The sequence below is a fragment of the Schistocerca piceifrons genome, chromosome 6, assembly GCF_021461385.2.
Source record: "Schistocerca piceifrons isolate TAMUIC-IGC-003096 chromosome 6, iqSchPice1.1, whole genome shotgun sequence".
NCBI lineage: Eukaryota > Metazoa > Arthropoda > Insecta > Orthoptera > Acrididae > Schistocerca > Schistocerca piceifrons.
This window is the reverse complement of record NC_060143.1, coordinates 88,538,230-88,565,860: the sequence shown is the minus strand read 5'-3', so window position 1 is coordinate 88,565,860 and position 27,631 is coordinate 88,538,230. Positions and strand designations below refer to the sequence as shown.

The window sequence follows — 27,631 nt, the reverse complement described above, 5'->3', positions numbered from 1 at the left end:
AAATCTGTCACACATGTGGCTTAACTGTCCAAATAGTAACTTGAAATTAGCTATGATACATCAAGATGACATCTGCTCATTGTGTTAGGCCTATATCTTACCTCAGAGATTCAATAATGTTCTAATTACAGTATTTTTATTGTAAACATACAGAAGAAAACTGAAATCATGTATGCATGATTTAGCAGGTTTCTTTTCTCTTTCACAATTTCTATGTGCAGCAACAAATATGATACTACATTAGGTGTATTTTGAAGATCCTGTGACCCATCTCAACAATGTGTTGAAAGAATTGTGAAATGTACATTTAATTTAATTTAAATACAGTGCAAGGAAATGATTTAACGTTACAAATGTGTATGGTATTAAAGTGCTATTTCAGACTACAAAATAAATTAAAATATTAAGTCGAATACTTTCTGTGACGATGATCAACTTACTAGCAGTTGCCCAACAGAAAGTTTTTAATTCACTCTTAAACTCAATCACATTATCTACATGACGTTTAGTATGGTCTGGCAGGTTGTTGAATATATATCGCTTCATCTCTATCTTCAAAACACATCATATTCCCACGACTCTCTTTAGTTGTGTGGAACCAGCAGCTGACACAGCCCATTTTGTTCCTGTTGTACCTCACAGCAGGTGCTGACAACATTGCTCCATGAAACATGTAAGCAAGCCACTGGCCTCAATCTAGACTTTTACCCATTGTGTATCCATAAATCTGATTCCTTTATGTACTAATGCTAATAACATAAAATGGATATGACACATTGGATGAGTGTAATAACTCCAGTAGCTTACTTAATAAATGTACCATATGTTCCATAGGCTATACCCACAACAAGAATTTCAACTTTGAAAAAACTACGCATGTGTGCTTGAAGCTGACTTACTTTACCACACTTCTTCAATCTTGACTGTTGCTGGAGGCCGGCAGCGAGATGCCACCAAGAAAGCACAATCCTGGACACTCACCCATGGCTTCCAGTTTGCCACTGCAAAGACACATGCGTTGTGTACTTCCGCTGGGATTGAACTGTTCATCAACATGCAGACCTTTACCTTTGTAATGAACTGCTCAGTGTAGTAGAGTCATATTATTTTTGAGACTTGCATTTAATGCTCGATTGTCATGGCTATTACATTTTCAGCAGTTTAAAAACACATGCCAGTTGAAACTCAAGACACATGGCTGTCTCAGTCAAATCTCATGAGGTGCAGACAAATCCACCCTCATGCATCTGTACAAAGCACTAGTCCTATCCCAACTAGATATTACTGGTGTCTGGCTTCTGGATCTGAGGTCCCTTGGACGTTACAGACACTGGACTCGGTTCACCACTATAGGGTACAGCTTGCAACTGACATCTTTTGGATGAGCTCTGTGATCAGCTTTCTGGTAGAGGCTGTCATTCATCTTTTGCGGATCCACCAGTTGCCAATAAATTATTCAATATATGTCCTCAGTGACCTTGAATGCTCGTATCGCCCTGTCCTTTTCCCTGACTGGGGGTTCACCTACCACAAGAGCAACCCAGTTCTGTTATTCCATGGTACTTGGAGCTATATTGTATTCCCGTGGACCCCCAAGTCTGTAGGTATTCCGGGAAACCGTGCAGACAGGTGAGTGAAGAAAGCTACTGAGATGGAAATGGTGAAAATGGAGATACTGGGATCCAGTTGCTGGTTGGTGCTGCATCTTCAGCTTTTGAGGGCTTGAAAAAAAAGAATGGCCCACAGTGGCTGCTAGAACAACTACATACCATAAGTCAAATCAAACAATTGAAAAGCCAGGGTGGAATGTAACAATATTGCTACTTACCATAAGTGGTTCACAGTGGCACGGCCATCTTTCCTTCACCCTTCTCAAAGGGAATCTGCCAGTCTTTGCTGGCTACATTAAGGCCACACCTGACTGACTCATGGCCACATCCTGAGGTGGTGTATCCACCCCATTATCGTTATAGTGTTCCTCTTCTGTGACCCACATACAGTTCAACTGTCCCAGCTTTGTGTTGAACACAAGTGTGACAGTTTATCACCTTTATTGTTAGGCTCTGAGTGTACATTTAATTTGAGAGACTATATTTATATACACTTGTGTAAAGCTTGTCACCATTATGTCATCTCCATTTTCCCCATTATGTGACATGAAATTCATCAGGTATTATACAGTGAATGAGGTATCCCAAATGGATGCAGAAGTTGAACTTCAGCTGCGGGACTGGCTGCTTCTGGCTGATGCATCTCATCCTCTCCACTGCATTTTATTACATTTCACCTTTGTTTTTTATTTCCAATATTATTTTAACTTTTTAGCCGTCTCTTACATGGGCATTAAGCTTGTTAAGCGTGCATTCTTTCTGTAGTGATTGCTGATCAGGTGCAGACTAGACATGAGGGGTGGATAAATTTTAGTGGTTGATTCCACCCATCAGCTTTGATCAGTGACGTCATATCAAGCCCACAGGTGCAGCACACACAAAATTTCAAAATAGTGACCAACGCTCATAAATATTTCCAGTGCACCAAAATATTATTGCAAATTATAGAATTGTGAGAATTTTTAATAAATATGGACACTAACAGGATAACTTTGAAAAAGTGGATTTCTGGGTGGGAACAAACTAACATGATGTAAGAACCTAAGTGTCACAGTAATAGTAAAATATAGGGAATATAACAGAGAATGGAACAAGATTTAGCTAAAATTCATGAGGAATAATGAAACATGGAATCAACAACTTGAGTTGAGTTATACAGCTCAAGGAGATAGAGCAATTAAAAAAATCAATCCTAAAAGAAATTGTGCCATATTCAAAAAAAAAAATGGCCAAAAGTTTGTGAGAGCGAAGATTATATATATAATAGAGGGAAACATTCCACGTAGGAAATATATATCTAAAAACAAAGATGATGTGACTTACCAAATGAAAGGGCTGGCAGGTCGACAGACACACAAACAACCACAAACATACACACAAAATTCAGGCTTTCGCAACAAACTGTTGCCTCATCAGGAAAGAGGGAAGGAGAGGAATTTTGTGTGTATGTTTGTGGTTGTTTGTGTGTCTGTCAACCTGCCAGCACTTTCATTTGGTAAGTCACATCATCTGTGTGTGTGTGTGTGTGTGTGTGTGTGTGTGTGTGTGTGTGTGTGTATATATATATATATATATATATATATATATATATATATATATATATATATATATATATAAAAATACAAAGATGAGGTGACTTACTGAACAAAAACGCTGGCAGGTCGATAGACCACAAACAAACACAAACATACACACAAAATTCAAGCTTTCGCAACAAATTGTTGCCTCATCAGGAAAGAGGGAAGGAGAGGGGAAGACGAAAGGAAGTGGGTTTTAAAGGAGAGGGTAAGGAGTCATTCCAATCCCGGGAGCGGAAAGACTTACCTTAGGGGGAAAAAAGGACAGGTATACACTCGCACACACGCACATATCCATCCACACATACAGACACAAGCAGACATATTTAAAGACAAAGAGTTTGGGCAGAGATGTCAGTCGAGGCAGAAGTGTAGAGGCAAAGAAGTTGTTGAAAGACAGGTGAGGTATGAGTGGCGGCAACTTGAAATTAGCGGAGATTGAGGCCTGGCGGATGACGAGAAGAGAGGATATACTGAAGGGCAAGTTCCCATCTCCGGAGTTCGGATAGGTTGGTGTTGGTGGGAAGTATCCAGATAACCCGGACGGTGTAACACTGTGCCAAGATGTGCTGGCCGTGCACCAAGGCATGTTTAGCCACAGGGTGATCCTCATTACCAACAAACACTGTCTGCCTGTGTCCATTCATGCGAATGGACAGTTTGTTGCTGGTCATTCCCACATAGAATGCGTCACAGTGTAGACAGGTCAGTTGGTAAATCACGTGGGTGCTTTCACACGTGGCTCTGCCTTTGATCGTGTACACCTTCCGGGTTACAGGACTGGAGTAGGTAGTGGTGGGAGGGTGCATGGGACAGGTTTTGCATCGGGGGCGGTTACAAGGATAGGAGCCAGAGGGTAGGGAAGGTGGTTTGGGGATTTCATAGGGATGAACTAACAGGTTACGAAGGTTAGGTGGACGGCGGAAAGTATTCTGTCACAAGTGGGGCACTTTTGTGGTTCTTCTGTGGGGGATTCTGGGTTTGAGGGGACGAGGAAGTGGCTCTGGTTATTTGCTTCTGTACCAGGTCGGGAGGGTAGTTGCGGGATGCGAAAGCTGTTTTCAGGTTGTTGGTGTAATGATTCAGGGATTCCGGACTGGAGCAGATTCGTTTGCCACGAAGACCTAGGCTGTAGGGAAGGGACCGTTTGATGTGGAATGGGTGGCAGCTGTCATAATGGAGGTACTGTTGCTTGTTGGTGGGTTTGATGTGGACAGACGTGTGAAGTTGGCCATTGGACAGGTGGAGGTCAACGTCAAGGAAAGTGGCATGGGATTTGGAGTAGGACCAGGTGAAACTGATGGAACCAAAGGAGTTGAGGTTGGAGAGGAAATTCTCCAGCAGGGATACGACTTCCTCAAATCCTGCCCTGAAATGAGATCCATCCTTCATGAAATCCTCCCCACTCCGCCAAGAGTGTCTTTCCGCCGTCCACCTAACCTTCGTAACCTGTTAGTTCATCCCTATGAAATCCCCAAACCACCTTCCCTACCCTCTGGCTCCTATCCTTGTAACCGCCCCCGATGCAAAACCTGTCCCATGCACCCTCCCACCACTACCTACTCCAGTCCTGTAACCCGGAAGGTGTACACGATCAAAGGCAGAGCCACGTGTGAAAGCACCCACGTGATTTACCAACTGACCTGTCTACACTGTGACGCATTCTATGTGGGAATGACCAGCAACAAACTGTCCATTCGCATGAATGGACACAGGCAGACAGTGTTTGTTGGTAATGAGGATCACCCTGTGGCTAAACATGCCTTGGTGCACGGCCAGCACATCTTGGCACAGTGTTACACCGTCCGGGTTATCTGGATACTTCCCACCAACACCAACCTATCCGAACTCCGGAGATGGGAACTTGCCCTTCAGTATATCCTCTCTTCTCGTCATCCGCCAGGCCTCAATCTCCGCTAATTTCAAGTTGCCGCCACTCATACCTCACCTGTCTTTCAACAACTTCTTTGCCTCTACACTTCTGCCTCGACTGACATCTCTGCCCAAACTCTTTGTCTTTAAATATGTCTGCTTGTGTCTGTATGTGTGGATGGATATGTGCGTGTGTGCGAGTGTATACCTGTCCTTTTTTCCCCCTAAGGTAAGTCTTTCCGCTCCCGGGATTGGAATGACTCCTTACCCTCTCCTTTAAAACCCACTTCCTTTCGTCTTCCCCTCTCCTTCCCTCTTTCCTGATGAGGCAACAATTTGTTGCGAAAGCTTGAATTTTGTGTGTATGTTTGTGTTTGTTTGTGGTCTATCGACCTGCCAGCGTTTTTGTTCGGTAAGTCACCTCATCTTTGTATTTATATTATATATATATATATATATATATATATATATATATATATATATATAAAAATTAATACTCGTTACATTTGCAAGCAGTTTAAGCTGTGTTCTTAGGTTCCTGTGTAACCACACCCTTGGAAAGTGTGACATGTTCATAATAAATAGCATAGTTTACACCAGTTACTAAGACAACCCAAGATAACATTTACAACAGGCTGCTTACATTCTTCGCATCATAAACTCATGATGTGACACATGATGTTGTCACTCGAAACAAAGAATTGGAATCGCACACTAGAATTAACCAGTTCTGGCTGCTGAAGTCTGGCTCAGCTCTCCCATCCCATTGCAGTTCCTTACCTCCTGATTTTTTATTTTTTTCTCTGCCTCTGATGATTCCACAAAGATCAGATTGACAGTCCATCCTTTTCTTCTCCTGGAAACCTGTAGGCATTGATTATTAAAGAAAATAAGGGCCTGATGACCTTTAGGTTGGGCATCTTTCAGCCACACTAAAAAATTTCATTAATTCATTATCAGTTGTCCTTATCAAGAGCTACAAGCACCACTTTTGTGAACTCTGTAATGGCTGATATGTACTTCTCCTACATCAGAAAACTAACTGTGTTTCTTGAAGATGTCTCATTAGTCTTTTATGAGTGATGTAATTGATTTTGAGAATGCTGAAGGTAGTGAAAGTAGCCTGTAGTTTTCCGTACTCTCCACATGATTTTTTTAGTAAGGTGACAACTCATGTATGCTCTAGGTACTGTGGAAAAATGTGTAAACTGAAGGACTCATTTATTATGTTTGGTATGGGGCATTTATGCTGTCTTTGCAGTGTTGTCCTCATGACTTCAAGCTCTGTTACGGGAAACTACGTCATTGTGCCTGCAGTGTAATAATCGCCTTAGGTGCTGCATGCTTCTTAAGGTGGTTTTGCTGCAAATACCCTGCCATACCAGAGAAATAGTCATTTACAAAATTTGCCAATTCCTGAGGATTTTCTGGTACTCATCCCCTCTTTGATTATATGTTAGCACACTTATGTTTGCCTTTTTCAGTTTCATGTATTATGACTGCTCATAATACTTGTGTGTGTGTGTGTGTGTGTGTGTGTGTGTGTGTTTATTTTGTGCCGTGCCAGAAATACTCAAAATGTGTATGAAGTTATTATTAATTTCATCCTCAACACCTCTGTTTATATTAACCTCTCCTCGCAGTATTATGTTAGTTTTGGGGACTGAGGAGACACTTTGGACTTCAATTAATTTGTTGAAGAAAATGTCGACATACCACTAGAAGGGTGATAAATGCATGGAATGATTGACTTCTTATGGATGTCTAATTTCGTTAGTTCAGTGCATGCCAATACAAAACGTGTATCTATATTAATTGTGGCCAGAGCGTATCTAACTTTAAAATTTGTGCCACCTCTTATATAAATACACTATTCTCCAACTTCTAAGGTAGTTTCACAGCAGCAACTTGCATAATCATATGATGGTAGCACTGTATGCTGTGTGTCAGTGTCTCTATACCATTACTCTGTAATGCATACTGCTGTGTTGTCTCTGAACAGATTGAGAGACTTTTATATGAGGCCAGTAGTTATTAGTGCCATTTCCAGCCATGCAGTACCTCAACATACAGCACTGCCAAGGCAACATGCTCATTGGTGCTACCAGTTAGAGAAGGTACTTGCTCAGGTTGCGACCTGTGTTCTTAGTCCACGGCCTATCCAAGCTGGTTCCTTCCCCATTCATATCACTATCTGATCATATTTCATGAATTTTGTACACAAAGGCCTAAACCCTGAGCCCAGCACTTGGCTTGAAAATTCATGTGACCTGATACTCTTCCTCTGACTTCTCATGTAATTGAAGATCTACATCCACATCTATACTCTGCAAACCACCATGAAGTGCATGGTGACTGTACATCCCATTATACGAGTTACTAGGGTGTCTTCCTATTCCATTCATGTATGCGGCATGGGAAGAAAGATTGTTTGAATGCCTATGCACATTCTGTAATTATTCTACGGTTGTCGTTAAAATCCCTATGTGAGTGATACATAGGGGGTTGTAGTATATTCCTAGAGTCATTATTTAAAGCTGGTTCTTGAAACTTTGTTAGTAGACTTTCGCAAGATAGTTACCGTCTGTCTTCAAGAGTCTGCCAGTTCAGTTTCTTCAGCATCTCTGTGACACTCTCCCTTGTGTCAAACAAACCTGTGACCTACACCTACACCATGACTGCTATCAAGCAACAATTCTCTGTTCTTCTTTACATTAGTGGTATTCCAAGCCTTCCTACTCAAAGACAGTCTGCTGCATGTTTCCTGCTCATACACCATCGTGAGATTCCTGTCCTTTCAAAAATAGCAGCTGAAACCTTTTACTTATAGATAAAACTAAACTGTTGGATTTTGTTGTCTTCCTTACAGCTTTCCTACCAACTGCCAGTACCCGACCACACCCCCTCACCACTGCCCTCCTTCATCTCCACTAGATTTCTCTTAGCTTCCTCCAACTCTGCATGAAGGGCACAGACCTTCCTTTCTCACTCTTCTATCAATCTGTCCCTACTTCATGTATTCCAGTTTCAGGAGATGGCCACATTAACCTCCCGAGAGTTCTCCCCACAACGTTCCCCTTGTGAAACCATATGCTCCCAATGTATCTCATTACTTGCTTTCCTGTGGCAGCTCCCAAGTTAAATAATAATAAAATAACTGTAAAATAACTATAACAAAGAAAAAACATACCTATGTAAAAGAATATTCTGAGAGATATTAAGTTCAGTCCACTATAAAACCTCACAACAATGCGTTAATTGTACTTTGAGCACAAGTTTAGTGATATCAGACATATGTACATAAACAAATATGTATATCTAAAAACAAAGATGATGTGACTTACCAAACAAAAGCGCTGGCACATCGATAGACACACAAAGAAACACAAACATACACACAAAATTCAAGCTTTCGCAACAAACTGTTGCCTCATCAGGAAAGAGGGAAGGAGAGGGAAAGACGAAAGGATGTGGGTTTTAAGGGAGAGGGTAAGGAGTCATTCCAATCCCGGGAGCGGAAAGACTTACCTTAGGGGGAAAAAAGGACGAGTATACACTCGCGCGCGCACACACACACACACACATATCCATCCACACATATACAGACACAAGCAGACATATACAGAGGCCCAAACTCTTTGCCTCTGTATATGTCTGCTTGTGTCTGTATAAGTCTTTCCGCTCCCGGGATTGGAATGACTCCTTACCGTCTCCCTTAAAACCCACATCCTTTCGTCTTTCCCTCTCCTTCCCTCTTTCCTGATGTTTTTAGATAAATTTTTCCCATCTGGAATGTTTCCCTCTATTAATAAACAAATATGTATATTTACATCTGCATACATACACTCTGCAAGCGTGACAGAGGATACCCTGTACCACTGCTAGAGATTCCCTTTCCTGCCCCCAAATGCAAATAGAGCGAGGGATAAAAAAACTGTCTATAGGCCTCTGTTTGAGCCCTCATTTCTTGTATCTTATCTTCGTGGTCCTTACCCAAAATGTACAGGGTGTACATCATCTGATTTGGCACATCTGTATTTCTGAAACTAATAAACATATACAATGACAGAGAAGGAAAGTTGCTACTCATCATATAGTGGAGATGCTGAGTCACTATAGGCACAACAAAAGATTCATACAGTTATAGCTTTTGGCCATTAAAGCCTTTGTCAGCAGTACACACACACACACACACACACACACACACACACACACACACACACACACGTCTGCAGTCTCAGAGAACTGACACCACACTGCGAGTAGCAGCACCAGTGGATGGTGGGAATGGCGACTGGGTGGAGGTAAGGAGGAGGCTGGGGTGGGGAGGGGGAGGGGTAGTATGGTGGGAGTGGCGGACAGTGAAGTTTTGCAGTGTAGATGGAGGACAGGAGAGAAGGTGCGGAGGGGGGGAATCGAGAGAAATTAAAGGACTGGGTGTGGCGATGAAATGACGGCTTTGTAGTGCTGAAATGGGAACAGGGAGGGGACTGGATGGGTGAGGGCAGTGACTAACGAAGGTTGAGGCCAGGAGGGTTATGGGAACGTAGGATGTATTACAGGGAAAATTCCCACCTGCGCAATTCAGAAAAGCTGGTGTTGGTGGGAAGGATCTGTATGGCACAGGCTGTGACGCAGTCATTGAGATGAGGGATATCACGTTTGGCAGCGTGTTCAGCAACAGGGTGGTCCACTTGTTTTCTGGCCACAGTTTGTCAGTGGCCATTCATGCGGACAGACAGCTTATTGGTTGTCATGCCTAGGTTTCAGTTCTCTGAGACTACAGATGTGTGTGCAAGTTGTGTTTGTGGAGTGTATGTGTGTCTACTGCTGACAAAGGCCTTAATGGCCAAAAGCTATAATTGTGTGAATCTTTTTGTTGTGCCTATCGCGACTCGGCATCTCCGCTGTATGGTGAGTAGCAACTTTCCTTCTCTGGTATTGTTACATTCCATCATGGATTTTCCATTGTTTGAAACATATACAATGAATATTATTTCTTAATGAGTGGGAAGCTCAAGAAGTTCTAATAAATGAAAAGCACCAGTTTGCTTTTGTTCTACAATATTACTTTTATTGTTAATAGGTTTTCGGCTTACAAGGCCATCTTCAGACATTTACTGATTATTATCACCTTAGAAGTTACAATGTTTCCAAACAACATTGGAAGAGAAGGAACACATCTAGACTGAAGTAGAAACATACAGTAAGAAACATCTTTGACAGTGTGGTGGTAATGCAAAGAAAAAGTAAAAATTAAACAGTACATAAATAACAATGAAGTAGACAGGAAAACCTTTAACACAAAATAGGAATAGCATGCCTACATAACAGTTTCTATTAATAAACAAAACTAATAAACTTCAGCTAGAACTACGCTGGTGGCGACGGCGGGGACCCAAGCTGAGTCTGACATTGCTTCCACTTACTTGTGTTAGGCTCCTTCTTTCTCCTTTCCTGTTGGCCTTCCTTGGCCAACTGTTGCTTTTTCGACCCCAACGGTATTAGGTTTCGAGGCCCGAGGGTGTCTTTCCAATTTTCTTATTCCTACCTCTAACCCAACCCCTTAAGAAAAGCCAGCAATCCTGTAAGCTGTGAGGGTAACACCACAGGTTGGATGGGAGGCCAGCACCCTCTCTTCGTAAAAAATTAAACATGCTTTCAAGACTACAAGTAAGCCTCGGAACATTACTGACAAAAATAGCCGACGTCAATGGCAAAGAAACGGTATGTGGAATGTAAGGAGTCTGTACAAGGCAGGAGCTGCAATCAGTATGGTCAAAGAAATTCAGAGGTATGAACTAGACCTAGTTGCACTGCAAGAAATCTGGTGGGATAATGCTGGCAGCATTGATGTTGTAAACTGTAATATTCTGCATGGAGCATGTGAACGAGGCCATCTGTTAGGCACTGGTTTTTGCATCAGTAAGACTTTGGCCACTAATGTTTCAGAATTCATTTCAGTCAACCCAAGAATATCTGTTCTAACACTGGACGTAAAGCATATTAAGGCGACTTTTGTGAACTGTCATGCTCCCACAGAGGAGAGCGAAAGTGAAGTGAAAGAAGAGTTCTATGCACAGCTAGAGGCAGTGATGGACACTATACCAAATGGACACCTGGGGATCCTCCTTGGTGATATGAATGCCAAAGTTGGGAAAGAACAAATATTCCAAGACACAACAGGAAGCCACAGTCTACACAACCTAAGCAATGACAATGGGGTTAGGTTCATCAGCTTTGCTACATCTTTAGGGTTGTTCATCTCCAGCACAAAGTTTCAATGGAAAAACATGCATAAAGGAACCTGGGTGTCACCAGATGGGAGAACTGTAAATCAAATAGACCATGTTGCCATTGATCTCAGAGCCAAGAGATGGGTGTTAGACGTTAAGACCACGCGGGGTGCCGAAGGTGGAAGTGATCATTTCCTGGTCAGAGGCCTTTTAAACATACAGTGCAAAGGAAGAACGTGGCCTAAGTTAAAAAGAGTGGAATGGTACCATGTGGAGAAACTAAAAGATGAGGCAACGAAGACTGGATACCAGTTGCAACTTAGTGCCCACTTTGAAGCACTCAGTGAAATGGACGCGAATCAGGACCTTGAACTAATGTGGGGAAACATCCACAGCTCAGTTAGGAATACAGCAAAGGAAAAACTCATGGGAAACCCAGTGGGCAAGATGATCTGGTTTGGAAAGGAATGTGCAGATGCCCTGGAAAGGAGAAAGGAAGCCAGGAACAAGTGGCTGAAGGGGACAAATCTGGCACAGGGCAAAACACAATTTGAGGTGGTCTGAAAGACTACACAAGCAATTCTGAGAAGAGCAAAGAGGAAATATGTAAGGGATATCATCATTGAAGCAGAAACAGACTTCAGAGGACAAAAGACTCGGGAAATGTTTCTGAAGGTGAAGTACCTTTGCAAAGGTCACCAGGCCAAGCAGAAATTTGTCAAAGATTTCCATGATAAGATCCTGAAGAACAATAGGGACATAGCTGAGAGATGGAAAGAGTACTTTCGACAGCTGCTAAATTGTGATGAACCCGAACTGCAGTTTGATTTCCAGTACCCATTTACAATCGATACAGACTATCCCCCACCTACCCTGGATGAGATAAAAACCAGAATCAGACACCTTAAATAGAATACGAGTCCAGGTGAAGATGGAATACAGGCTGAAATGATCCTGGCAGGAGGAGAGAAACTTGCAGAAAAAATACACCGACTGATACAGGCAATATGGACCAAAGAAGAACTACCAGGAGAATGGAAAACAGCTCTGATTTGTCCAATACATAGGAAGGGTGACAAACTGAAATGTGTCAACTATTGAGGAATCGCCCTGCTTAACGTCTGCTATAAGATCCTGTCCAATTGCCTCATACATAGAATTCAGCCAGTGGCAGAATCAGTGATTGGGGAGTACCAGGGAGGTTTCCGGCCAGGACGGTCAACAGTAGATCACATCTTCAGTCTCCGGCAGCTCACTGAGAAACTGGGTGAATATTGTTAAGATTTGCATATTTTATTCATTGATTTTAAGAAGGTCTATGATTGCATACATTGCAAGAGCCTGCTCAACTGTTTAAGGGAGTTTGGAATAGCAGAGAAACTCATCAATCTGATAAAGATCTGTCTGAAGAAACACGTGCAAAGGTGAACATGGGAAATCGCGTTACTGAGAAGTTTGAAATTGTGACAGGACTCAGGCAAGGAGATGGGTTGTCCCCTATCCTGTTCAACTTTGCCCTCGAGAAGATCGTACGCGATACCTTCCAAGTGAACGAAGGGATAGAAATCAAAGGAAAGAGACTGGCATACTTAGCCTATGCAGACAGCATCTGTTTACTCTCTAGGTCGGACGAGGAGTTAGAGCAAATGACCAAAGCACTAAAGGAGGCTGCCAGCAAATTTGGACTAAACATAAACGAAGCCAAGACAGAGTACCTCGTTATGACTCATGGTCATTGTCAGACTGCTGATCATCTACAATCACTGCAGGTTGGGGACCAGTCCTACAAGAGAGTGCAAGAATTCAAATACCTAGGGGCACTTTTTACTGAGAACTCGTCATGTGAAGCAGAGATCAATGCCAGAATACAAACAGGAAACCGATCTTACCCTAGCTTAGCACAACTGCTTTGCTCCAGATATCTCTCCAGACAGTTCAAGATTCGACTGTACAAAACCCTGATCCAGCCTGTTGTTCTATATTGCTGAGAGGCATGGAGTATCCGGAAACAGGACTCCCATAAGATCCTTGTTTTTGAGTGAAAAGTGCTTTGGAAGACCTTCGGTCCGGTTCTGGATGCAGATACAGGGGAATGGACGATCAGATACAACCAAGAGCTTGGGGAACTATACCAGCAGCCCAACATAGCAGGAGCTGTCAAAGCCAAACAAATGCAGTGGGCCGGCCATTTGGCCCAGATGGAGGATTACAGATGGCCTCGGAAGCTCCTGGATTTCACACCTACAGGAAAGAGACCGCCGGGGAGACCCAAGAAGCATTGGAGGGATGGACTCCATGAAGATTTAAACCAAGTGTCAATAGATGTGAACGGATGGCGGATAGCAGCAATGGACAGAATACAGTGGAGGAGGAAACTTGTAGATGCGTGCGGTCCACTGGGCCTGATCACATACTAGTAGTAGTAGTAGTAGTAGTAGTAGTAGTAGTAGTAATTAAAATAAAATTAGTACTAGACAGGGATACATCAGGAGGTATGAAACATGGAGAGTGAAACACAAACCAATTAAAAGAAGAGACAATTATCAGTGTAACTACAGAATACATAAGGAACTTAAGCAATATCAATATGATATATACCACAGGCTTCCAAGTCCTTCCTAAAGATCCTACTGAATTGTTCAAAGAGGACGTTAAATATGCAAGCAATTCATGCAAAAGCATATTCTCTGAGTTTGAAGCAAAACTGTTAACTAATATGAACCCAGTGCCTCCTAGAATGTATGGGCTTCCTAAACTGCATAAACAAGATGTTTCTATTTGTCCAGTTGTATCATCATTCACTGCTCCATCTTACAAACTAGCTAGTAAACTGGCTGTCCTAATTAAGAGCAAGACTAAATTCAAACCAAAGCATGGTATTTCAAACTCTGTGGACCTAGTAAATAAGTTAAAAGGTATATCTGTCTCACAAAGTGATAAATTAGTATCCTTTGTTGTCAGCAGTTTGTTTTCCAACATACCAGTGGTAGAATTCATTGATATTCTGACAGAGCTGATGCACAAGACCAATGTCAATCCTGTGGAATTGAATGACTTGAGACTAGCCATGCAGACATGCCTGGCACAGAACTATTTCCAGTTCCAAGGGACTCTTCATAAACAATTAGATGGCTTAGCTACGGGTTCCCCTCTTAGTCCACTGTTGGCTGAAATATTTATGGACCATTTTGAACAAAATTTTCTAAAAACAGAACCTTTGAGTGCAAATATCAAATACTGGTTTAGATATGTAGATGGTGTACTGTGTATGTGGATTCATACTACAAGACAACTCCACACATTTTTGAAAGAACTAAACAGTTGACATAAAAATACCCAGTTCACAATGGAGATTGGCAACAAATCCATAAACTTCTTAGATCTCACCATTGACATCAGTACACACACACACACACACATTGTTTCAAAATTTACAGAAAAGCTACAACTACAGACACAGTAATACCTTATTGCTCACAACACCCCATAGCTCACAAACATGCAGCTTTCCACTCAATGGTACACCGTCTCATATCCATCCCCATGTCCAGAGATGATTTTAAAGCAGAATTAGATACAATAAAATTTATTGCCACAGCCAATGGCTACAATCCAGTTCTTATTGACCACATCTTGCACAGGAAACAAAAACGGAAAATTATGCCCCTCCTCTATGCTCCACCTGCTTCCCCATCCACTGTCTGCAAGAAATGGTGTACACTACAATTTCTAGGTGAGGTATCACAGATTGTAGCCAAAGCACTGAAATCCTGCAAGTATAGGCTTTCCTACTATGTCAGGAACACGACAGTCCAGTGTGTTTTTATAGCAAAGATAAGATCCAGTTATTAGCCAACAGTGGGGTATACAAAATCACCTGTTCTGATTGCGACAAATTTTGCATTGGTCAGTCAGGCAGACACATAGCAACTAAGCTGGCTGAACATGAACGCAGCTGGAGGTTGCAGAATTCAGACTCTGCATTTGCTGAGCATGTACTGAGTGAGGGTCACAACCACCAGCCAGTGCTCCATGTACTTCACCTAGCAAACAAAGGCCATAAACTCAACCTACTGGAAACCCTGGAAATTAACAAACATGTTACTCACAGTCCAGATCTAATCCTAAATGACCAGATACAGCTCAACACTTCCCCTCTCCTAAACTTCATATAATCATCTCTGTTGTTCATTACCTCCCACACTGTCTCTTCCTACATATTCCCATTTTCCTGTATTCATTAAGTTCTTTTGTTTTGTTGAAGTTGTCTTTGTATTCCATATAGACTGTAGTTTCAATAGTTAAGGCTTTCTTTTAACTGGTACTTGTATTACTGTCCATGTTTAACACCCCTTGTAGTTGTCTCATCGAATATTGTTCATATTTTACTTTGTTCATTTATTTAATGGAAACTGCTACACAGCCACTGTTTTGATTATAATGTTAATGTTAAAATGCAGTACCACCACACTCTCAAAGATTGCATTTACTGTAGGTTCCCTCAAATGCCTCCATTTTCCTGCATTTATTTATTTCTGTTTATGTTATTAATATTGTTTAAGTTCCTTATGTATTCTGTAGTTACATTGATAATTGTCTCTTCTTTTAATTGGATTGTGTATCACTCTCAGTGTTTCATGCCGCCTGATGTAGCCTTGTCTAATACTAATTTTATTAGTTCTGTTTATTAACAGAAACTGTTATGTAGGCATGCTATTCCTATTTTGTGTTAAAGGTTTATGTGTCTCCTCCATTGTTATTTATGTACTGTTTAATTTTCACTTTTTCTTTGCATTACCACCACACTGTCAAAGATGTTTCTTACTGTATTTTTCTACTTCAGTCTAAACGCGTTACTTCTCTTCCAATGTTGTTTGCATACATTGTAACTTCTTTGGTGGTAATACTCAGTAAATGTCTGAAGATGACCTTGTAAGCCAAAAACCGGTTAACAATAAAAGTAATATTGTAGAACAAAAGCAAACTGGTGCTTTTCACTTATAATAATGTTGTTCTACCAAGAACCGACAGAAGATTCTGTTAACATCAGAAAGTTCTTTTTCATACCTTTTCATAGGTGTTCAATATCCTCCCCTTGAGATGCACGGTATATGTCAATGTTGTATTCACATTCTTCCCACACTGCAGCGAGCATGTCTTGAGTTAAAACTTCGACGTAACAGTGTTTTTGGCAAAGAAAAGTGGACCATATGCTTTTTCCTGTGAAACTGCATAATGCACATTAAATTTTGGAGAGTCCCTCTCATGTTGTACAACTTCGTGTGGTTGTTCCGAACCCCATATTCTCCATTATGACACCTTTCTCCATTATGTCACCTTTCCAGTTAAATGGAATGTTGCCTCGTCACTAAACACTAAGTGTGGAAGAAAACTGTTATCCTCCATCTTTCCAAGAATGAAATTATTGAACTCCACATGTCGTTGTTTGTCGCCTTAACGAAGAGCTTGTGGTAGCTGAATTTTGCATGGTTTCATGTGTAAACGTCAACACAACACATGCCAGACGGACATCAGAGGCATGGTGAGCTGTTGAGCTGCACGGTGAATGGATTTCTGCAGACACCATGTGAAACTATGGTGGATGCATTTGACATCTGTGTCAGAGATGTGTTCATATCATTGTCTAATGCTCAGTGCTACAGGAGGAGCCACACCATACCTAGTAAGAAAGTCACGCTGAACAGTTATTACTGACCCGCACTGTACAAAACGTAGAACACAAAACTCTTTCCATTGTCCTGACACCATTTTTACTAGAACTGAAGTGGGTGCACACTGCTATTACCTAGCAGGAACCATATAAAACTCGAGAGTTTGCTCTTCCCAACAGTATGTTATTCATGCGCATATCACAGATATCGCAATAACTATTTTTTTTTTTTAATTGGATGATTCTTTTTGATACACCCTGTATATTGTTGGCAGTAAAATCATTCTGCAGTCAGCTTCAAATGCCAGTTCTCTAATTTTTCTTAAAACTGTTCCTTGAAAAGAACATCACCTTCCCTCCAAAGATTCCCACCTGAGTTTCTGAAGCATCCCTATAATACTTGAGTGTTGCTTGAACTTATTGGTAACGAATGTAGCAGCTCGCCTCTGAATTTGCTTCAGTGTCTTCCACTAATCTGACCTGATACAGATCCCAAATACTGGAGGAGTACTCAAAAATATGTTGCACTAGCGTCCGATATGCAGTCTCCTTCACAGATTTTCCTAAAATTCTCGTAATAAACCAAAGTCAGCCATTTGCCTTCCCTACAGCAATCTTCATATGCTTGTTATATTTCATATCACTTTGCAACGTTATGCCCAGATATTTAAACAATGTGCCCTAGACCCGCTTATTGATTTTACATAGGACCAAATTTTTCTAGGTGTGTCTGACACATTTTTTTGCTAAGGTATGATGGTGGTAGTTGCTGCATGCTTCATATATAGATCGTTTCACATAAGCATGAATCTCTGCTAACCTTTGTGTTTCTTTGTTTGTGCATTCTTTTTTAGAACCAAGAGTGCAACAGAGTTTGCTTCCTCAGCCTTTTCTGAATTTCATTGTTAAATCACAGTGCATCTTTTCCCTCCTTCAATCTATGTAGTGGTCACATACTTCTCCAGAGTTCAATTTACTGAGTTTAAGCTTTGTCCATAATTTCTCTGTCTCCATCTTATTGGAACTGATGAAGTCAGTTCATAGTCGTAAGTGAGATCCTAATAACTGCTTATCTTCTAGCAGAAAAACTCTCCTAGGCTTCTTGACTGATGTATTAACTTTAGTAATCATAGCCAGTATAATGATCATGATCGGTAATCCTCTTGTTTATACTGACAACATCGATAAAGTCCGGCCTGTCTGTAGCTACAAGATCTAAAATATTTTCATTGCATGTGGACTGCTGAACTAGCAGGTCTAGACACATTTCAGAAAAAAATGTTCAAAATTACTACACAAGACTGACTGACTGACTGTATCCCCTGCAATGAATCCATAATTGTACCAGTTTGTACATAATAAGTTAAAGATGTGCTTTAAAATACATCTGGATACGCACAGTTCATAATGAGCACGATTTCAGTAAGTAAACAAAAGTTGGGTCTGGATAGAGCCTATCAGAAATTGGTGTTCAAGTAAACCTTCCGTATAATAACAACTAAATATAAGAAAAAGTATTTAGAATGTGTAGAATGTGACAATATTATATAGCGGAGATGCTGGATTGCAGATAGGCACAACAAAAAGACTGTCACAAATAAAGCTTTCGGCAGTAAGGCCTTCACGAAAAATAGACCAAACACACACACACACACACACACACACACACACACACACACACACGAATGAATGCAACTCACCCACACACGACTGCAGTCTAAGGCAACTGTAGTCACACTGCGAGGAGCAGCATCAGTGCAAAATGGGAGTGGTGACTGGGTGGTGGTAAGGAGGAGGCTGGGGCAGGGACGGGGAGGGATAGTGGGTAGGGATAGTGGACAGTGCTGTGCTGCTAGGGAGCATGCAGGGATGAGGTGGAGAGGGTAGGGCAGCTACGTGCAGTCGGGATATTAGATAGAAGGCAGGGGAGATGTGGGGAGAGGGGGTAGAAGAAAAGGAGAGAAGTAAAAAGACTGGGTGCGATGGAGGAATGAGGGCTGTATAGTGCTGGAATGAGAACAGGGAGGCTGGATGGGTGAGGATAGTGACTAACGAATGTTAAGGCCAGGAAGGTTGCAGGAACATAGGATATATTGCAGGGAAACTTCCTACCTGCACAGTTCAGAAAAGATGGTGTTGGTGGGAAGGATCCATATGGCACAGGCTGTGAAGCAGTCATTGAAATGAAGGATGTCATGTTTGGCAGCTTGCTCAGCAACCCGGTGGTCCACTTGTTTTCTGGTCACAGTTTGTCGGTGGCCATTCACGCGGACAGACAGCTTGTTGGTTGTCATGCCCACAAAGAATACAGCACAGTGGTTGCAGCTTAGTTTGTAGATCACATTACTGGTTTCACAGGTAGCTCTGCCTTTGATGGGGTAGGTGATGTTTGTGATCAGACTGGAGTAGGTGGTGGTGGTGGTGGTGGTAGGATGTATGGGACAGGTCTTGCATCTAGGTCTATTACAGGGGTATGAGCCATGAGGCCAGGGGTTGGGGGCAGGAGTTGTGTAGTTATGGATGAGTATATTGTGTAGTTTCGGTGGACAGCGGTATACCTTTGTGCTAGGGGGAGGGAAGGATAGTGGGCAGGACATTTCTCATTTCAGGGCATGGCAAGAGGTAGTCGAAACCATGGCAGAGAATGTAATTCAGTTGCTCCACGCCTGGGTGGTGGGTGCTGATTTATGAGAGGAATGCTCCTCTGCAGCTGGACAGAGGGACTTTTGGGAGTTGGTGGGAGGTTGGAAAGATAAGGCACGGGAGATTTGTTTTTGTATTTGTGTTTGTCTTTATTGTTACATTCTATCTTGGATTTTCCATTGATTGATATTTAGAATGTGAATCAGATGAATAACAAAAAACAATTAACAATTGTGCAGATTATAGATTGGTACTCTTTGTAAAGATGACACATTGAGTTGCAGACAGGCACAATGAAAAGACTGTTACACACTATGCTTTCAGCCAAAGCCTAAGCCTTCTTCAGAAAAGACAGGAACACACACACACACACACACACACACACACACACACACACACACACACACACCCATTAACACAAGCAGGCACATCTCATGCACACACGGTGGTCACTACATCCGGCTGCTGTAGCCAGACTGCAACTGTTGCATTGTACAAAAGCAGCAATATGGGGTGGAGCAGGGAAGTGTGAGGGATAACAGGGTATGGATGGAGGGAGGAAATAGCACTATTTGGCAGATTGTGCAGGGACTAGAAGGCTGCAGGACAAGGCTGTGAGGGACAGTGTCTGGTGGCTTTGAGTGGGGGAGTGGAAAAGGAGAAGAACAGAGAGGGGAAGTGAGGTGAGTGTGTTGGCAAAGAGCAGTGCACAATAAGCGTGAGAGGATGTGAATTGGGAGGAGATGATAGGGCAGAGGGGTGGAAACTGTTGGGAGGAGTGTGTGGGGACAGTAGGTCATCATAGGTTGAGGCCAGGATAATTTTGGGAGGGAGGATGCGTTTTAAGGATAGCTCGTATCTGCGCAATTCAGAAAAGCTGGTGATGTAGGGAAGGCTCCAAATGACCTAGGTCATGAAGCAGTCTTGCTAGTGTCAGCTGCGTGTTGTGCCACTTTGCTCTTGGCCACATTTTGGCAGTGGCCATTCATCCTGATGTACAGCTGCTTGGTAGTCATGCCAATCTAAAAGCTATGGAATGGTGGCATCATATCTGGTATATGATAATGGCTGCTTTCACAGGTAGTTCGTCCTCTGAAGGGGTAGGATAAGCCTCTAAAAGGACTGGATCAGGAAGTGCTGGGTGGGCAGATTGTGCAGGTGTTGCACCTATGTCTTCCACAGGGATATAATACCTGTGGCAAGGGGCTGGAACTGGGAGTGGCACAGAGATGAACTAGGATCTTATGGAGTTTGGCTGGCTGACGGAACACCAACTTGAACACAGACATGTGGGAAGGTTTATGTGTAGGATGTCCCTCATTTCATGGCATGCTGATAGATAAGCAAAGCCCTGATGATGAAGGATGTGGTTCATTTGTTCCAGTCCAGGGTGGTATTGGGTGAAGATATGGCATGGGAAATCTGTTTGTGGACTAGATCTGGGGGATTGTGCTTGTCTGTGAAGGTCTTTGTGAGACCTTCAGCATACTGGTCAAGGGAGTTCTTGTCATTGCAGATACACCATCCCTGGGTGACCAGACCAGGCTGTATGGGAGGGATTTTTTGGTGTGGAATGGATGGCAGCTGTCAAAATGCAGGTACTGTTGGTGGTTAGTGGGTTTAATGTGGACATAGGTGTGGACGGAGCAACCAGAGAAGAGGAGGTCAATGTCCAGGAAAGTAGCTTGCTGGGTTGAGGAGGATGGTGAAGTGGATGGGTGAGAAGGTGTTGAGATTGCGAAGCTATGAGGGTAGGGTGTCTCGGTCTCAAGTTCGGATCATGAATATATCATGCTCAGAACTTATGTTTTGAGGAACACTAAAATCACAAGGGATGTGTGAAGCCTGTGTACATGGCTGTTTGCACCTTTAAAGATGAAAGTGTCAATTGCATACTCATCATAAAGATGTAGTAGAAATGGCAACATTTGGTCACTGAGAAGGTCTTAATAAATATCCGGGTTCATTTTCGCAGTAGAGCTAAATGAGTGGGTCCGAGCCATGGTACAAAAAGCATTACAGACCCACCTCTGGGCTGAACTTCACTAACACTCCGGGTTAAATGCCTCTTTGGACCATCAGTGCATTTGAAAAGAGAAGTTTGTGACTCGATTGACAACATTACAGACCTCCAGTCAGCTACAGTCCAGTTTCAGTGTTGTTTAGTCTATTGAAGGTGTGTAACTTTTGTGCCACTGTGTGCAACCCCTTTCTCAAGGTAACTGAATCTAGATGTGTTTTGCATGCAGTTCCTTTTTGCACTTTTAACTTGGGAACTAGTTGGGATGAACCTACATTCCTTGTTCTTGTGCAGTGTTGCCTGGGTTGAAATGTTGGACAGCTTGTGATTCTTGAGGATTGTTTGTCATTCTGGGTTGCTTACAAAGTTGGATAAATGAAGAGTGAACAGTATGTGATGGCATGATCATTGGCAGGTTAGGGGTTCACTACAATCAGTGGAAAGTGAACTGGTAGTTGAGTGTTGCCCACAGTGTCACTTCACAGCCATGGTGAAGATTATTGGGAGAAGGATGAAGTTGACAATGCTCTACAACTTGGTGCTGGGATTATTATCTTGCCTTAGATGTTAGATGATGTGTCGTTAGCACAGCCCTAATGCAGGTATTGCTCCTTGTGCTCAGCAGCCTGCAAGACACAGTTCCCTCCTTCAAAAGGACCATGTGATTGTTGGTTTGGTGTTTAACTCATGATGATTGGACCCAGGAACAGTGGACTAATGTCCTGCTCATGGATGAGTCACAATTCATCATCGTAGCCACGTGTTCATGTGGCATGTTCTTGGAACATGTAACAGCTATATTATGGAAGCTGTTCTACATTGTTGTGTCATTGTTCATATCTGGGAAGACATTATGTTGGGTGCTATCTTTTCTCGGCGCACTTGTCTATGGGAGTGGTAATACTGTCCAATCTTGCATGATTGGCCTGTTGATAAGTACCAACAATCTGAGAACTGTGGGCAGCTCATTCCTGATAACTGAGTGAGGTGCCTCAATGGTGACGACATTGGACTCTCATTTGAGAGGAAAGTGTTTCAAATCCTCATCAGGTCATCCATATTTAGGCTTGCCAAACTTTCTCTAAATTACTCGAGGAAAATGCCTGGATGGTCCCTTGAAAAGGACGTAGGGAATTTCCTTCCCCAGCCTTTCCCTGTCTGAGTATTCAGTCTTCTCCAATGGCCTTATTGTCAAAAGGATGTTAAACCCGAATCTTCATTCCTCAGGCTCAGATCCTATTTAACATGCATGAGACACACTAGGTCAAGGTACTGCAGCCCTAACACATTGGCTACTGACAATTGTTGACCACAGAGGATGCTTGTCCAGCAATGGGAGGCATTATTGGAATTCATACTGAATGGGATGATTCACTGGTCAGATGCTGCTGTGCATCCTTTATTGTCATGTGAGGACATCACATTTGTATTTATCTTGGAACTGTCTGCCTTGGGGACACCTGATACTCGGTATTTGACTTAAGGAAATGAGTTGAGCAATTGTGGATAGCGTAGTAGTAGTTCTTCACCATGAGTTCATACCAACAAGCTGTGACATGTACCAAGTCATGGAGTGAAGCTTCTGGGTGTTGTGGAATGCTTCTTCCATGTTGTTGTTGTTGTTGTTGTCTTCAGTACTGAGAGTGGTTTGATGCAGCTCTCCATGCTACTCTATCCTGTGCAAGCTTCTTCATCTCCCAGTATTTACTGCAACCTACATCCTTCTGAATCTGCATAGTGTATTCATCTCTTGGTCTCCCTCTACGATTTTTACCTTCCACGCTGCCCTCCTATGCTAGATTTGTGATCCCTTGATGCCTCAGAACATGTCCTACCAATCGGTCCCTTCTTCTAGTCAAGTTGTACCTACAAACTCCTCCCCAATTCTATTCAATACTTCCTCATTAGTTATGTGATCTACCCATCTAATCTTCAGCATTCTTCTGTAGCACCACATTTCGAAAACTTCTATTCTCTTCTTGTCCAAACTATTTATCATCCATGTTTCACTTCCATACATGGCACCACTCCATACAAATACTTTCAGAAACGACTTCCTGACACTTAAATCTATACTTGATGTTAACAAATTTCTCTTCTTCAGAAACGCTTTCCTTGCCATTGCCAGTCTACATTTTATATCCTCTCTACTTCGACCATCGTCAGTTATTTTGCTCCCCAACTAGCAAAACTCCTTTACTACTTTAAGCGTCTCATTTCCTAATCTAATTCCTTCAGCATCACCCGATTTAATTTGACTACATTCCATTATCCTCATTTTGTTTTTGTTGATGTTCATCTTATATCCTCCCTTCAAGACACTGTCCATTCCATTCAACTGCTCTTCCAAGTCCTTTGCTGTCTCTGACAGAATTACAATGTCATCGGCGAACCTCAAAGTTTTTATTTCTTCTCCATGGATTTTTATACCTACTCCAAATTTTTCTTTTGTTTCCTTTACTGCTTGCTCAATATACAGATTGAATAACATTGGGGAGAGGCTACAACCCTGTCTCACTCCTTTCCCAACCACTGCTTCCCTTTTATGCCCCTCAACTCTTATAACTACCATCTGGTTTCTGTACAAATTGTAAGTAGCCTTTCGCTCCCTGTATTTTACCCCTGCCACCTTTAGAATTTGGAAGAGAGTATTCCAGTCAACATTGTCAAAAGCTTTCTCTAAGTCTACAAATGCTAGAAATGTAGGTTTGCCTTTCCTTAATCTTTCTTCTACGATAAGTCGTAAGGTCAGTATTCCCTCACGTGTTCCAACATTTCTGCGGAATCCAAACTGAGCTTCCCCGAGGTCGGCTTCTACCAGTTTTTCCATTCGTCTGTAAAGAATTCGCGATAGTATTTTACAGCTGTGACTTATTAAACTGATAGTTCAGTAATTTTCACATCTGTCAACACCTGCTTTCTTTGGGATTGGAATTATTATATTCTTCTTGAAGTCTGAGTGTATTTCACCTGTCTCATACATCTTGCTCACCAGATGGTAGAGTTTTGTCAGGACTGGCTCTCCCATGCAGCCCATGAAAAAGCTGACATAGGACATGGTTATCCTGGCTCCCATGGCCGTATCCATAATTCGTTTGCTGGTCCTCAAAAGTGAAGTAGTTATGGGTGAGAATGGAGCTGGTTGGTGTGTCACCCAAGCTATCTGAAACAAAAATTTCATAGCCACTTGGTATTTGATCAGATACTGTGTTTAAACTATATTTGCACCAAAGTTTGTGTAATGCCACCCTCACCTGTTATCCAACAGATGATCTCTTTCTGTTCTCAGTTTGCCTTTGCTTTTGCCTACATATCTAGTGTAGCTTACCGAACGAAAGCGCTGGCAGGTTGATAGACACACAAACAAACACAAACATACACACAAAATTCAAGCTTTCGCAACAAACTGTTGCCTCATCAGGAAAGAGGGAAGGAGAGGGGAAGTTATGGGTGAGATTTGTTGCGAAAGCTTGAATTTTGTGTGTATGTTTGTGTTTGTTTGTGTGTCTATCGACCTGCCAGCGCTTTCGTTCTGTAAGTCACCTCATCTTTGTTTTTATATATAATTTTTCCCACGTGGAATGTTTCCTTCTATTATATCTAGTGTAGCTGGTTTTTAGGCTTGCCAAATAATGAATTGTGTCTTGTTTTGGTCTTTATTTGCATTGGCATCTCCAGTTGTCCTTGCAACAATGTTTTTGGATGATTTGTTGGAGTTGATAAAGTTGTTTGAAATGGATACACAGGATTCTGTATACAGTATTTTATTTCTTATTGCTGTTGGTGAATATATAGTGAACTATTTAATGACATATTAATAAATGCTCTGTTTTAATGAAAAATGTTAATTTGCCAATTTAATAAGAACTTTGAATTAAGAAAGTAAGAAAAAATTGTAAAATTAATAGCTGATAAAATTTCCATCACTGAAAAAAAGAAATGTGATTCTTGATTGTCTAGCTTTTGGCTGTACGTTGGGACAGCACCAAACACAGGACACACAAAAATTATTTTGAAAACCCAAAATATCCTTGTGTGGAGACCGCAGAAAGAGAGATGAAGAAACAGCTGTGGAGGGAGATGTTTCAATTACATAGATACGTCGCTAGGAGGCTTGGCCCATGGGGAATATATTACAGAAAAAAAGATGATACCAGTTGCTTACAGACATTCAGCTGGCTTATTCAAAAGTGTATCTTTATTTCATCAGATTGTTTGCATTTCTTTATCATTGAATAGCAGCTTTTGTACAAATTTTGGAAGTATTATTCCTTCTTTCAGAATACCTTATGTGCATTTGACTGTTCCTGTTCCCTTGTAAGCTTCTGCCATTTTTTAAATCCTGTGCTTCCACTAGATTAGTTCTATTATCTCTTGACAAGCACTTTGGGAGTATTCTTAATTGCAGCCTGTTCTGTAGAAAATAAGAAAAATCTGGAGTCAAAACAACAAACTCATTTTCTTTGCAGCAACATGCCTTGCTGACTTGGTTGCTGTTAACTAATCCTTCATGTAAATTATTGTTTCCACACCTACCTCATGATGTGAAAAGGTTTTCATTGTGTAAGTTATACCCTGGCACCCGTAGAAGAAATTTCACAATCTAATCTATCTCCCATTTGCCTGTAATATTTGACATTTAGAGTCAATCATCATCATCATCATCGTCAGTGATTGTTTTTATTTTACCTGTGACATAGTTTATGGTATATTATGACTTTTTATGTTCTCAGCCTCACCCTCTAGTGAGGAAACATTAATGATGGTACTGCTGAGTACTTACAAAGACAATTGCAGTTCCTGTAGATCTTCTGACCTGAGCCACAGGATAATTACATTCCTGAGTTGATTTGTGTTATGTGAAACACACACCCAAACAAGTATATAGGCACAATGCCTGTGTACATTGTTTAGCTACAAATGTAATTGGAAAAGCACAATATAGGATGGCAAGAGTCAAGTGCTGTAGTGATAGGAAATACAGAGGTGGGGAAAGGGGGGGGGGGGAGAGAGAGGGGGGGGGGAGACTTATGAAATTTTATTCTGTAAATTACTAATTGAAACAGGGTTACAAAAACTGGAAACAATCTTTCCTCTGTGGTTGGCAGTATTTATTATACACATAGAATACTTGAATTTTCTTTTAAAAGTAGCATTGTTTTAGGTCAGAAGACTGCAGTCTGAAGTTAGAGCACTGAAGGAAGCCAATAGAAGACTAAGTGATGACAACCAGGAACTCCGGGACCTATGTTGTTTTCTGGATGACGACAGGCAGAAAGGTCGCAAATTGGCTCGTGAGTGGCAGCGCTTTGGACGTTACACCGCAAGTGTCATGCGGCAGGAGGTCTCTGCGTATCAAAGCAAGTTGCGGGAGCTAGATGCAAAGCAGCAGGAACTCATCAAAGACAATCTGGAGCTTAAGGTAAGTCCTGAGCAGCATTGTAATGTGACCTGACCCAAAATTACCGACTATATTTTATTATGAAAATTTAATTAACAAACGAAGTGTTACGTAGTTAGTCTTACACAAATTTAAAAGATTTCATATTTATTGAAGACAACTGTTTATTGACACATGAAATTATTTTATTAATATTGTGCTTTAACTGTTCCTTCAATATAAGAAACAATTAAATAATATTTACACCAGCAAAGAAACTGTAACTTGATGTTGAATTGTAGTGACTGTAAAGTACAGTGGAAGCAAGCAAAAATTTATAGATCTTCATTGATTTTTGGAGTCCATTCCCTCCTAAATTATTTCTCAATTTTGATCAAACAAGCCCAAAGGTAGAGAAGATTCTCTTAGTGGATGCAGTGCTGGCAGGTCAAGAAATAAGGCACTAATGACGTCGTAAGACCAGGTTAGTGTTTCGAATATATTAATCACAGGAACATAAATTGAGCTATTTAATTATCAGTACAAAAAATAAAAATAAAATCAATAAAACCCTATTTTACCCATTGTTTTTTTTTTTTTTTTTTTTTTTTTAAAAAAATGC

At 41.6% G+C, this 27,631-nt stretch overlaps 1 protein-coding gene across 1 annotated transcript in view; it reads left to right on the top strand.

Moving 5' to 3' along the window:
- The window catches only part of LOC124802481 (coiled-coil domain-containing protein 85C), a 69,397-nt gene that overhangs the window by 6,414 nt on the left and 35,352 nt on the right, over positions 1 to 27,631 (top strand). Inside the window, exon 2 of the mRNA XM_047263290.1 lies at positions 26,794 to 27,051. Within this exon, the coding sequence (XP_047119246.1) occupies positions 26,794 to 27,051 (258 nt within the window). The remainder of the gene's footprint in view (positions 1 to 26,793; positions 27,052 to 27,631) is intronic.